Raw genomic sequence first — 14,859 nt, 5'->3', positions numbered from 1 at the left:
TCTGTCTTCGTAGGAGAGGTGTTCTCTCCCTCTGATCAGCTTGGTGGCCTCCCCTGGACTTGGTCCAGCTGGTCCACATCCTTCTTGTGTTGGAGGCCCCAGAGCTGGACACAGTATTCCAGGGTGGGTCTCACAAAAGTGGAGTAGAAGGTGAGAATCACCCTCCTCGATCAGCTGGCCACACTGCTTTTGATGCAGCTTAGGATGTGGTTGCCTTCCTGTGCTGGGAGTGCACATTGCTGAGTCACGTTGAGCTTCTCATCAAACAAAGCTCCTAAGTCCTTCTCCTCAGGGCTGCTCTTAATCCATTCTCTACCCAACTTGTATTTGTACTTACACAGGCATTTACAGAATATAAACGAATAACAGTGGAGGAGGTTGGCCACATGAGGATTGGAGGTGAGAAGAAATTAGCCATATATTCTGAGTTAAGTCACTGAGATTATTAGCCAAAATTGCATCTCACCAGCAGGAACAGATTGCAAGACTGGAAAGCAATCTAGCAACCTTTAGGTGCTACTTCAATAGCTCAGATCTGTAATTAGAGTTACCATGCAGTCTTTCCATTTTCCCTGGACATCAGCACTATGGCTATGCAGCCCTGATCCTGGAGTCCAGTGCCTCAGGTGAAATGAATCATTGTCTAATTCAGTTTCCATCTACATGCTGATGGACAGTTGTCCCTTTTACAAATAAGGCTTGCTCTCAAATGGTAATATGTATTTGAAAGACTGAGGGAGACAAACATGTATCTTTCTGCACAGATGTTTCCTGCATGGCCAGGGAGATCTGAGCTGGCAGTCTGGGAAACTTGGTGCCGCTGTTTCCATGAAGATTGAATTTCTGATGAATTGAGGGCTGCCAATCACCAGAAAAGATAAATTCAATGAAAAATTGTATCAGTATGAATGAAGTCTTCAAACACAACTGAAATAATCTACGTTTTCTTGAAGTTTCCCACACACTGGTTTGCTCTAACAACCTGTGTGTCTCTGTACAGCCTACTCTTGCACTTAGTGTTTGTTGCTATAAGTTTATGAGGGAGATGAATAAATAAATAAAGCTGTTAGAAGTGGTAGGAGAAAGCTAATGGAAGAAGCATTAAGAATTTTATCTGAAAGGCTCAATTCTGTTCTCCATTCTACAGAGTGGTTTCCTGAGGGCTGGAGGACTTGCATGTGAGTATACTGCCCACTTAATGAAACTACTTATATTAATGCTGTCCCAGGTCAGGTAAGCTGTCTTCCCACATTGAGATTTGAGGCACTGTGTTTTGTTATTTGTATTACTGCAGCATCAAGGAACCATAGGTATAGATCAAGACAGAGACTGGATAGGCACTGAGCAGATAATTTCTCAAGATTTATAATATCTGTAAACTCCAGTGCATTTGGGGCAAGGCTTCATTTTCACAAATTGAAGTGAATCCATGAGTACCAGAGCCTTCTTTTATACAGCAATTCACATCCTGGCAGAAGACAAGGAAATACATAAACTATATTTATGGCTGTAACATTCTAGGACAATTGCATTATCTCAAAGCACAGTGTGCCAGCTCTTCCAAGACTGTGATATGAGCAGGCAGAGAGATTTTTCCTTCAGCTCTGACTGCAGAAATACTGACTCATTTAAGAGCACAGTTGCTTCTGGAGAAATCAGCCCCTCACCTAAGTGCATCCTTAATTTTTTTTTAAACAAGCCCAGTTTTTCCTTTTGCTATTCCCCTAGCCTGGGGGCTATCAGAGGCTGAAGACTGAGACTTGATGAGGCTATGCTGAGAAGTGACTTGGCTCCAGCTTTCCTGTCCTCTGTGGTCACCAGGGGACAGTCTGCATCCTGTATTGGTACCTCTGAGGCTACTGAGATGGCACTAAATGAAAAGAGCAGTTGGTGAAAATAACTGCATTCCTCTGTGTGCAATAGAAAACTGCTGAAGATATACCAGACTTGACTAATTTCATATGTTCATGTACTGGAATAATTGAATGTCAAAGATTTGCTATTAAAATCTATATATCCATAGAAAGACAACCTATCCATCTTTTTGAAAATGAAAAGAGAAAGTCATATAGACTGTACTATCAGCATCTGAGAAACTTGTAAATTTGTGTGTGGTGTAAAAATACATTGTGAAAGCAACATAACTGATTTATAATCCTCTGGGGAAAGAAATCTTCCCAAAGTGTGGAAACAGAGCAGTTGCTGTGGCTTAACACTAGTGTGCTGTGAAGAATGAATTATTTTATCTTAGTGACTGACTTAAGAAATGAGTGGTAAGGAATGGCTTAAACTGAGCTGAAAACACATTTTAAATTTTGATGGGGAAAAAAAGGCAAACATGCAGTCCTATTTGGCTAATTTCTCAGTTTCAGTATCAACAAACTATTTGTGAACCTGCCTCTTGGAGTATCTAAAAAACAACTTGCTCAGCTTCACAGCACTGTGCTAGTCTTTCTGTTCCTGTGATGCTTAAATCTCCTACTGTGGATGCTCATGCTGTAATTTTAAAACCTCTCCTGTTTTTCTGCCAGCATGTTCTCTGCAGCTCAGAAGGATGGCATGTCAGAAGTTAATGTGGATCTAACAGATTGTTGTGTGCATGCAGAGTCTCCATGGCTGATCCTTCTGAGAGTGTATTTGCAATGATACAAACTCCATGTGTGTATTTTGCACAGGGTATATCGAGTAATCTAGGGTGTATTATCTGAATGTCTTAAGAAATTATTAAAGCGAGTTTCAAATTGCAAAATGTGTTGCCCAGAGAGTAGTCACTTTGTTGTCCCAATTGGCTGTATATGGGATAAATTCTGCAGCCTTTTGTGCTGCTCTCCATTCCTGCTCTTGCTGGGATGTTTCCCATGGTACTGTCTTGCTTATTTTATGAGTGTGTTATAATAAAGTGTGCTTTTCTATTTTCTGCTGTTAACTGTCCTTCTGCTGGGCTTTGTGGGAGCTGGTCACTTGAATCTGGCATTTGATCCAGAGAAAAGTCTTTGTGAAATAAGGCATTTTGTGCATGTCATAGCACAGGCAGCAATGGGAGTACAGCAGGCATGGATGGAGACTCACCTGCACACTGGTGCGTTGTGAACACTGTGAGTGGGATGAGGTGCTAAGAACAACCTATCACTTAGAGGTGGCAGATTAAGTCAAGATGTACAGGCTGGAACCCTTCTGCCTTTTGCATTCAGATAGTTAATCATCTCAGAAAGATGCACTCTTTGAGTGATCTGAGTTTTGGAACTCATACCTCTCTCTCTTGTCTTAGTCCACCAAGTTTGAAAGAAATTTAAGGCTGAGTATGTATTTTAGAACAGTTAAAGGAGTTGGTCAGAAGCAGAAGAGAGCTTTTATTCCCAGTGCTATGCTGTAATAACCAGAGATCAAGTCAAAGTGGAGAAAATGAGAGTTTTTCCTCTCCAGGGTTTGCAGGGCCCATGGGAAGGAACACATGCCAGAACATGGGTTTATGGCTGACAGGTCTCATGGGGGAGCAAGGGCAGTCTGACAGGGGGTGAGTGAGAGAAGCTCTCCATTTACAGATGTGGCAAAACCTAAGCAACTGCGGGGGGGAGAGCTACCCTCATTAGGAACATCAGAAATGGAAACTCTTAAAAATAGGCATTGAGTTGGTCATCCTTCCAGCCTTTTTCTTTTTTTTTTTTTTTTTTTTAATTGGGAAGGAGCCTTGCAACTGGCTTTCAAAATATTCCAATAATCTCCACTGAGAAGGGAGAAATTATGCCTTCTGTGGAAGCAATTTGATATGCTTGATGAGGAGAAGCAGGATGAGAACAGATGCCCTTTTAGTGGTTTTGGATACCTTAGGGAAAATACATAAGTGGATCCAGCTCAAAGATCTTGCAGCCTTAGGTACCAGAGCAGTAATATTCATTAGTGAATTTTTATTGCCAGGCATGAATAAATTACTAGATATCTGGTGCCTGCAGACTGGCAAAGGAAGAGCTGAATAGGAAATCTTGGATTTAAGACGGTTTTTCATCTCTAAAAAAATATCCCTATTTGTCTGAGGTGTAGGTTCTTACATCATTGGTAGTTTAAATGCAATCATTCCCTGGATCAATGCAATCTCGACTCAAGCAGGGAACTGTGATAAATCCGTTCAAATCTCATTCTGTCAGATAGCTCTGTGCCAACAAAGGTGATAATGAAAGTTCAGGTATGAACTCAGTTGTGTTTTTCTGACAACAAACTGTGTAGAGGTCTGAGTGGAGTATTTTATTGATTTACTGTAATATCACTATAAGTTGGTTGTGCTTTCATCGAAGCATTGCATATATTTAGTGTTAGATCTATTTCTATATGAAGAACAGACAGCCAAAAAACCAGCTGAATCAAGGCAGAGTTGCCATTTTTTATACTGTATCCAGCTAAGTAAATCTTCCTCTTTTCCTCAGCTGTATTCTCAGGTTTCTGTGAGCTTGTTCAGTTCACTCACGCAAGTGGTGTCTAAGAGTGCTGCTGACAAGACTAAAGCATGGTTCAGTGTTGCCGTGTCGATCCCTGAATCATGCTGCAGCTTTCCAGTTGTCATAGAGACACAGATTTTTGAGACCAAAAGGACAGTTCTGATAATCTGCCCAGACCTGTTATAAAACACATAATAGCTTGCCAATAAGTAAATAACTTTGCCAAATTGCAGACCAGCCTGACCCTCCCTCTCCTGTGCCAGTGAAACATATTTCACCGAAGTCTGGGAGATGCTGTAAGTAAAACCCTAAATGGGGATTTAATTTATTGTCAGTGATGCTGTTGGCACACCATTATTTTCTGATAAATGAAAGCCAGGTGCAAGCTTGGTCCACAAGGTCACGCTGTGATTGTGATACTGGCGACCTCAGAGGGACGAAGAGTATTAGAGTAATAACAGTATCTGTCTTATCTTGTAGGTAGTGTGATGAGGTCAGCACTTGTGATTGTAATGAGAGATGCTAGAGTGGGGCAACTGTGTGCAGTCAGAACTCTGACAGACAAGCTCTGGGTGATACAGCTGTAGCAGTTTCAGTCTACTGTTCCTGGTTGTTTGCATCCTCCTCCCGTCTGCTGCTTTATCAGCTAAGATCTGTGTCTGCATCTCACCCATGCCAGTCCAGAGCCTGTCCTAGCTGCTGCCAGGGACAGCGGACTTGTGCCAAGGCACTTGGTTCTGAACTGTCATAGCAACTGTAGCCCTTGCCAGAGGCTACCTGGTCCAGCAGAATTAACAGCTGGGGGATTTAACATCTTAAATTGCCAAGCTGACATCCATCAGAGCTCATGTGAGAGTGCCAAGCAGTCTGTGTAACCTCCAGCCAAGTATTAAGTCTCCTCTTTCCCAATATATGCTAATCTGTGAGAAATGGATTGTTACAGATCCCAGCTCTGCTGATGAAGCAGTTCCAGTTATAAAATCCCTTGATTTTGTACACTGAAGTTTCCAGTGGCCATCATGGTATTAGGCACTGGAACAGGTGTAAAACGTCTGATATGGTCTCCCCACCTGCCACTGCAGAATTTGGAATAAGGTGAACTGCTTGAGAAAAGCTGTGAAAAATGTGTGTGAAGAAACACGTGCAGCCAAAATGTTCTCCTCCTAAATGTATACATTTCTCTGGTTGACAGCCGTGCATATATGGCTTCCACAATCCTGTAAGACAGTTTCTGGAAAGCTGAAAATGCAATTTTTTTATGAAAATAATCTGCTGACTCAATATAGACATGCATTATCCATGCCTTTGCTGTACTGCTGGGGAGGTTTGATAATAGGGCAGTGTTTGATTCCTTGTGCTCTTTTCCATTCCTGTGTCACACAGTTTTTTTGCTGCTATTTGCAAGGCCTGTTAAGTATTATTAAGGAACAATTCTTAGCATTTTAGATTTTCAGGGACTGTCTTTGGCTAATTTCCACAGCATCCCTGTGAGCTGAAACGGCTCACTGCCTTTCTGCTCGCAAATAGTGTGATGTTCATCTATGAACAATTAATCTGTGGGAATTCCTGGTTCCTCTGGAACATGCTCCTTCTGCAGCAGGAGTAAGTCAACCTTAAAAACACATGGAAACTCAAAAGAGGGACAGGTAGTGTGTACTTCAGCATTGCTTCGGCTCTGCTGCAGGGCTATAGAGTTGTTGTGGATGCACTGGGGAGCACCCAGATTTTGGAGAGGAAAATGTGTCTCCAGCTTGCTTGTTTCAGAGGTAGGGAAGCATCCTGGGACAGAAAAACGATTATCTCAGAAGTCACCTGCCTACCATCCTTTAGGAATGAAGGAAATCCTGCAGCTCTCACAGTACAGCAGTACTGCTCTGGAAGCTGGTGCCACATGGGTTAAGCCATATAACTGTACACAGTATAAAAATGAACAAAACTACTTTCCAGTGCTTTGAAAATGGTTTGTCAGTGCCCATACTGCACAGGTTCTGTCTAGTGGTGAGCAATGCTGCTTGCCATTACACAGGCTGTTCCAGAAATGCTTAGTGATTACAGCACCACCTTCCCTGGCCCTTTTATTTAAGGAACAGTTCTGCCCTGGGGTTTATTTAATTCCTGTCTCTCCCAAAATTGAGGTGGATAAGCCTTTCTACCAAAGGGATATTTTTTTTTTATCAAAAAAGTGTTAACAGTTTCATGTTCATCCTGGCTCTGTGAATATTTGTATACTGGCAAAATAGAAAGTTTAATAGCTAAAGGGTGATGCAGGAGCTGGAAGGAGAGCTTAAGGGTGAGATTCTTATAAACCAGTTCTGTCATGGAAGGAAACACCACATGCCTAATACATGTGGCATGAGCAGAGAAGCAGTGTCATGGTTATCACCTCTTTAATCACCCTCTCCATTCTGCCTCCTTGTAACTTTCAAGTGGATTAGCAGGTAATACTAAGTACAGAGTACACAGGTCAACTGGCTTACTTGTACTCAAATGCATAAGAAAGAAGCAGTCAACCCTTCTGAACTCTGTTCTTCCAAGTATGATAAACAATTTTCAAGAGTTTTAGAGGTGCAGAGGAGAAGATCTGCAGTGCAATAGAAGTTATGTTTTAGGTGGAGAATTGTCAAAGATGCCAACGCCCCTGATGCATATGCTACCTCTGGGCTTTCAGTAGGAGGCAAGCATGTCTGTGCTTTTGTTGTTCAGTTGATAGTAGAACTGACCTAAGTACTCATGAAAAATAATTCAGTCTCCATTTTTGACCTGTTGGCAATTTGTGATCAGCTCGACAAGTATTAACATATCAACATATGTATCTCTGGAGACATGAATTATTTATGTGGGTGTTCAAAAGGTCAGAAAAGCAATTTTCTTTTGGGGATGTACGACTGGCCATGTGATTTGCATGGTATTCTCTCATCCCTGATTGTGTTAGCATTTTAATTGCTTATTCCATCTGATCCCAATTTTGATTCTTGATGAGGTCTCACTGATAGTAATTCTCACTGAACATTTATCCCTAAAAAGATTCATTTATGTCAAAGCTTGTGAATAAAGAAGTGTAAACCAGTCAAGTATCCATCTGATTTGTTATGTGAGCTGATAGCTGATAAATGCTTATGTACTTTGATCAGCTTCAGTCATGATTGAGACGGAGACTTCAAATCAACTACCTCGCAGCAAATAACACAGGTATGAATTCAGGATGAAGGCAACTTCAGTATCATCACCCATTTTGATTGCTGTGGTACAGTATATATCCATTTCCTCTGCTGATCAGGTAGAAAAGCTACTCAGGAGATGTGTCATGCACTTTATTTTGAAACACAATGTATGACTCATTCCCCAAATATATCCACTGCATGCCTTAATAGTTTTAAGCCAGAAGATGAGCTAAGCAGCAGCAAACAACATCAAGAAAACTGGTTTGTGCCAAAAAATGCAGGGGACTGCAAATTCCAAGGATAGGATGACAACCATGTATCCTAACAAGTAACTTCTTAGGTCCCGTAAATTGGTGCATTATGACACTCAGACAGAGTTTTGAACTATCAGAAAGTGACTGGGGAGATCAGTAGGGTGATGGGCAGCACTGGAAAAGGAAGCTACAGTTGCCTACTGTCTCTGCTTCTCAGGAAGGAGAAGAAAATGGCTATATATGTGTTCATACACAGGGGTGTGGGTTTGTGGTGCTTCAGTCAGCTCAGGGCAATGGAGATATGGACATGCTAAATGGAAGCAGATGTACAAGGAAGATTAATGCATGTTGGTCTAACACAAATATTCATCACATGAACACCAACTTGGCCCAGCTTGCCATGCTACTGTGTCTGTTGAGGGGGTTTGATATGGTGCACAATGAGTATGTCCTTCCAGACACTTTCTTGAACGAGTTGAATGGTGAACAAAGAATAAGCTACTGTGGAGACTCTGCACTGCAGCTATTGAAGTGTTTCATGGGGAACCATGACAAAACTGTCTCCCTGCTTCTCTTTCTGACATGTCAACATGCAATGCCAAAACACTAGGATCTTTAAAAAAACCCAAACCAAAACAAAAAAACCCCACCATTTTTAGATCTCTAAAGGAATAAATGAGCAGGTAGTGTTCAGACAAAGCTCTCAAGTAAAAATAATTATCATTAAGCTGATTGTGAATGTTTACTTGATTAAAATCTTTTGCTGGTGGAATGAAAGGTTTGTTGTTTTTAATCTGACAGAAAATTTATAAAATTACTGTAGAGAGACTTTCCAGGAAAAGGAGGAAAAGCAAATAATTCTTGGGAAACCATTTCGAGTTTCTTACCAAACAATATAAAATCTAAATTAAAAGCTGCCCTTCCACTGACTTACTTCAGTATGGAAAGTAATTTTGAAGGTATTTGGCCATTTCAATGCCTTAAATAAGGCATTTTTTCTGGTGGCATTAAGTAGAAATTATAAATTACTATAAACATTGGGCCGAGAGCTCCTCTTTTGCTGGGCTCTTGTGAGCCTATGAGTACTCTAGACTGACTGTATTTTTTTTTCAGTGCCTGACAACTGCCACCTCAGATATGTTGAGATGTATAGTCGATTAAAACCTCTGCAGTTCAGAATAAACTGAAATATTTCCCAACATTTTCTTTTCAAAAACCTTTAGCAGGCATTTCTCTAAAAGCTACTATCATAAAGGATATAGAGACTGTGTTAATAACAAAAATTTGTAAATGCACACCTTGTTCCTACGCTCATGGAAGACAATGACAAAGCTCTCATTAACCTTGGTCCTGAAGGATCAAGTTGTTTCCTCTTATAACCTCCAAGTGATCTGGTGAAAGCAATTGATCAATCCTGCCACCACCATGTGGGAGAGATGTTAGACTTAGAGATGAATGCACCAAGGTGAAGTAATTATTTCAGGTTCTGCAGTGATTATGCACTGAAGATGGACAGTACTCAGTTGCTGTCCTCTGAGCTAATCATCAGGAAATAAACTCTTCACTTGCTCGACAAGAGATTTTGAAAGACATCTTACAAGCTTGGATCAACCAATATTGTGAATGAAACATATTTTGGCTTATGCATTATAGAAATACATTGGGTATGTTCAGTGTGCAAGCTCACTGGACACACAGTGTTTCAACAACTTACTCCTGTTTTGCCTAACCTGTCAATGTCTTTCAGTCCTCAGCTGTCATTTGGCCAACCCTCTCCCTCCAATAACTTACAACTTTCAATTTCTAGTGTGCAGTTTTGTTCATCCAGAGGATATCTGCGTAGGTCCATCATGCAAGCAGCTGTTGTTGTGATCCTGTAAGAGGAGGGTGAAAGAAATAATGAGACTTGAAACCACATTTTACTTATTTGAGGTGGCAAGATTTTTTATAGTGGCTTTTCTCTTTGTTTAAATGTAGAATGGTTCTGCACATGGATTCCTGGCATACAGGCTTCTTAGAGCTTGTAAAGCATGACTAAATAATTTATACAGCACAATATACTGATTAAACATCAGAGCATACGCCGAATATTGTAGAGCAGGATTTTGACTGAAAACCTTATGTGCAAAAGTGCTTTGGAGAACATTCAGCGATATTTCTATTTGGGCATCTTATTTTTAATGTTCTTAATTCAGACACCTTCAAATTGTTTTGTGACTTTTTAATTTGTAACTCATACTGCTGACAGCTTTCTTTTTTCATTTTATTGTCACTTACTGTTGTTTTAATTTTGTCTGATAGGTATGTGCACTTTCATCCATGCGGTAGAAATACTGGTAATATCTTATTTATCTTTAATTATCTTTATGGTTTCATGATCAGTTTATCATTAACTATGACAATTGAACATCACCTCTTAATAATGGCATGAGCCAATCAAACACTTGTGACATATAACATTGTATGGTGGCTACTTCATGAATGTTGAGAGTAACTGTGATTGCAGGCTGGACATTTCAGATCCTTGCTCCTTCTAGGGGGCATGTGAGTTGATACATGGTCTCTAAAGATATTCTCCATAGCCTAAGATTTTTTGAAAAGCAATTCCTCTCCCTTTGTTATACCATAAATCACAGAGCATCTGAACAAATACTTACTGATAAGCCTGTTACATGTGGGAGGAAGGTTAAGAGACTTCATGAGGATAGGGGTCAAATTTTAGCTTTCTTAAAGGTCCCTTCAAGAAAGACAATCATATTGGTGTTTTCAAACTCACAAAAGTTTTTTCCTCTTTTTTCTCTTTTTTTGGTTTTTTTTTTTTTTTTTGGTGATAGATGGGTTCTTAAATGCTTACAAAACTTTTGAAGCTGTGAATGGTCAAACTTGATTTGTAATTTTATTGGTCTCTCTCTCCCCTCCTCCCTTCAACAATTTCTACCAGAGGAAGGCAGATAACCTCTTTTCTTGATGTGGATTCGATCCTGTTGTTCCAGTTCCATGTTAATTAATACCACAGGAACACATCTTGAGATTTTACTTTTGATGTGCTGAAAGTCAAGCACACTTACATCCTGTATTGGGGTAACAATCCTTGCTGTCACCAACTGCTTTACTACTGTGACATACTTCAAAATATCCTAAGTCTACAAAATTCATCTGTCATATCTAAGTATAAGGACTAGAAATGGCTGTAATGAGAACCCATCCATGAAACCATTCTGGAATACTGTGCAAAGTGCCATGGAAATGGTATATTTATACATTTTCTCAGGCTGATTTTTGTCACATTAAATTGAAATGCATGTGTCTTAACAGGTTTTGCATTTGTCATAAAAAAGGTCAAGGGCTTCAGCTGCGGTAGGACCTCATTTAGATTAGCCATGTACCAACTACACCTTACTGACAGGCAATGAGAAGACATGCAGCGCTAATTTGTCAGATGCCTGCTTAATAATGCTTAAGATCATACGTAATAATATACTAACATTAGTCACAGTTAAATGCTTTTTTAATGAAGGTTTCATAGGGCAATATTTTGTTCCCAATTAATAAATTGGCTTCTATGGTAATTTAGTTCACCTATATCAACCAGATTTTTTTATGTACAGAAATACAAGTTGACATAGTGTTTTCTAAACCACTGCAGAGGTGAAACACAACCCTGCATCATCCTCAGACTGTTCTATGATTTCAGGAACTCCCATTAGGCTTTGGCTTTTGAGTAACGAGTTGAGTGGTGAAGTGTACCTTGACTGTGCCAGAAACTCTTGCTTGGCTAAGGTGGGGGTGGCACTGCCTGTACAAGGGACTGCTGTTGCCTGACCAAAAAGGGGAATGAGAGATAATCATCCATCCCCTGACAGCTTTGGAACCTTATTTACCTGAATTGTAGCCTGAGTGAAACAGTACCATTGTTACTGAACTTTTTAAAAACTCCGGTAATTACCAGCTTGGATTACAGCCAGGATGGAAGACAACAAGCATTTTGTGACTCTATAAGCGGCTGTTTTAAGTGAGGCCCTTTGAGCTGTCCTGGAGTGCAGTGGGATGCAGCAGCATCTCTCTCTGAGAGGGAAGCCATTCAGAGCTCACCAACTCTCAAATTTGCAATATTGGCAGAACCGTCACTGAAAACTGATGGTGAGACACGGTCTGACTCCCCCCCCACCTCAAGGTTCAAGTCTCACCCATTGAGAAATGACAAGGCATTTGACCTTAGTATTTCACTGAACTTGAGGGGAATTTTTAACAGTTATACCTTGGTAAATTTATGTATACACAGATTTATGTCTGTATATATTTGTGTGTATGAATTGACTGAAACACACTATAGCAAGTCTAACATTAATGTTGCTTCTTGGATCCATAATTAAGTCACTGTGTTAACTGTAGTAAATTCTACTGAATCCTTTTACCAATGTTAAATTAGTAAATTATTAAGTGCAGCTAAAGCCTTTAGACTAAACTATATGGTACTGAAATTGGACTCAGCCTCACCTAGGATCTATCAGGAATTTAGAAAGCAAGGGGCCCTCTCTGAACTTTGTGACTCAACAGGAGGGTCTCTCTTACTTCACCCTTACTCTTTTACATCCCCCACTTCTGAGTAAATAATTCTAAATTGATTCTAGTCAGATTTTCCTTTGTGTGCTTCATCTATATAATAAATAATAGAGTAAACCTTTCCATAGCACTTTGTGAAGTCGTACATTCATAAATTTATATAAAACCTTCTTTTAGTAATACATTTAACAATGATTCTTTGAGTTACCTTAACCACTCATCTGACCACAGTGTTTAAGCTATTTCCTATTGGCCAGTGTATCTGTACGGCTGACTTCTGCAGTTTTTACATAAGCTACATAAGTAACAGCAATTAGCTATTTTTCATAACATCATAACATAACACCAATGCAAATTAATAGTGTAGTAGTAAATAATGCAATTGTTCATACCTGGAATTCAAATACTCTACATAATTTTTCCCCCAGACATGAATTCTGACAACTGCATTGTCTTCTCACTATTTGTGCAGTTTTTGTCGCCCTGCATCGTTTGGTGTTTCTGATCTCTAATATAATCCAAGAACAAAAGTTAATGTATGTCTTACTAAGACACTGTACTGCTAATTGCAGGTGGGGTCTGGAAGTAAATGCTTGGATTATGGAGCAGAAATTTAATAAACAAAAATAAGTTAATTTTTTCTGGCAGCAGTAAGTGATCCAAATCCGTCTGGCCTGTCTATTGGTAATTTCTCATCCTTCATCCTGGTTAATCACTTCTTGTGATGCTACAAGGAAAGGTAAAACAAAGCACTTCATCTGTGCTCTCTGCCTCCCTCAGGTATGTTTTGCATTCTGTATAGGACCTGTGAGGCAGCCTCTGTGCTTTAGAACTATTCTTCATACTTTAGGGAAGGTTCATACTTTGGGGAAGGTGGGGAGCAGCTTTCCCCTCATGATTCTTGCAACCCCTTAGCAGCAGTGCTGAATGCTACTGTGGCTCTGTGGTGCAATAGCAAGCAGGTGCTTCCATGGAAGAGGGAGTTAAAGGGCTTTTGCTGAAGTTTGCAGAGACAAGGGCTGCACAACCTGAGACAGGAAAGACAGTGGTAGGTAGTGGAGGGTATCTGTCAAGAAGCTTGAAACTTGTGGCTTCCAGCATCAGGAGAAAGGATTATGCTTCCCTTGTATACACACAGCTTTGGAAGTGGTGTAGTGCCCTGGACAGGGGGATGATAAGCAGTATCTGCCCAAGGATTTGGCAGAGCCAGCTGAGCCTGAGCTACACAGCCATGTGAATGGGAAAAGGCCAATGGGAGCTGCTGAAGGCTCCTCCCTGAAGGGAGGACACAATGTTGTCCCTTCTAAAGCTGGAGGTGCTTAAACTTTATTGGGAATCTTAGGCTTCCTTTAAACTAGCTACTTGTAATTGCAGTAGGAGTCTTCACTATCCAGCAACATTCATTACCTGTAATTCATAAATCCGCTTTTCAAGCATTTCTTTCTCCCTCATGGTAGAGCTCAGCTGTGTAAAATTGTTAATGGCATTATGCTCTGGATAATCACAAAACTTGTTTAAGGAGATAAATTAAACCCAGATGCAGTCATAGTAATTGTCTCGATGAAAAAAATAAAATCTTTTATTATACATACAGTAAAATCCCAGACCTGTTAGTGGTTGTACTCTCTCAGAGGAGAGAGTAACTGATGGCTTGCACATCAGTTAAAAATAAAGACATTCAAATGCAGAATACAGGAGTGTAATGGCAGGAAGAGGAAGGAAATACTCTGAAGGTAGGGCAAAACTGCAGTAAATCTGTGTTCAAGAGGATTAGACCTGAAAGTCCCTCACACAAGCAGTTTGTGAGTATCATGAGCCTCTGTAAATGTTTAGGCGGAGGATTAATCCTACATTTGAAGCAGAACTATTTATATTTCAAAGTAGGATATGTTTCTTCCAGGCTTTCCATTCTTAAAATATGTTTTAAATTCTGGTGTTGGGGCTAATGTATTTTGTTTGTACAGTGACTTTGACCATGATGTCCTTACATTCTTTAGATTCATTTGGATACAAATGAAAAAAAAAGGGATTATGCAAAGAAGGTAAGTAGTTAGGTAGAGATATATCATTACACTACTTAATTTCATTCATGTCAGTACTCAGAGATTCTGGGGTGGAATGAGGTCTGAACTGCCAACAGACAAGATAAATAGCATTTGCATAAAAGCAAAATTAGCTGGTTTTTTTTTTTTTTAAATTGTGGCTTGGGGTTCAGGTTATCTGATCCACTGCTTGGCTTTGATGCCTTACTCTCTGAATATCATATTCTTACTGTAAAAGCAAGGGGTTTTTTGCTAAAAATTATATGAAAGAAAACACTGACATCCAGTATTTGCAAATCTGACTTCCTTAATAATAAGTAATAAGTAATATCGTCAGAGATTTCCCTGCAGGGCAACAGGTTTTGTAGGAACAAATGGTAAAACTTAATATTCTGGGTTAAATCATCAA

At 39.9% G+C, this 14,859-nt stretch overlaps 1 protein-coding gene across 7 annotated transcripts in view; it reads right to left on the bottom strand.

The window, feature by feature from the left end:
- Positions 1-14,859, bottom strand: part of GABRB1 (gamma-aminobutyric acid type A receptor subunit beta1) — a 115,448-nt gene that overhangs the window by 19,167 nt on the left and 81,422 nt on the right. For all 7 annotated transcript variants that reach the window (XR_007904899.1, XR_007904900.1, XR_007904897.1 and 4 more), the window contains exon 5: positions 9,637-9,719. Coding sequence is in view for 3 of the 7 variants with exons in the window: in XM_051790041.1 (XP_051646001.1) it covers positions 9,637-9,719 (83 nt within the window). In the remaining 4 variants the exon portion in view is untranslated. The remainder of the gene's footprint in view (positions 1-9,636; positions 9,720-14,859) is intronic.

Source organism: Manacus candei, unplaced genomic scaffold, assembly GCF_025592945.1.
Source record: "Manacus candei isolate 608988 ecotype Guabito, Panama unplaced genomic scaffold, ASM2559294v1 h1tg000028l, whole genome shotgun sequence".
In the NCBI taxonomy this organism is placed as follows: domain Eukaryota; kingdom Metazoa; phylum Chordata; class Aves; order Passeriformes; family Pipridae; genus Manacus; species Manacus candei.
Note: the sequence above shows the minus strand (reverse complement) of the source record. Positions and strands in the feature narration are given on the sequence as shown.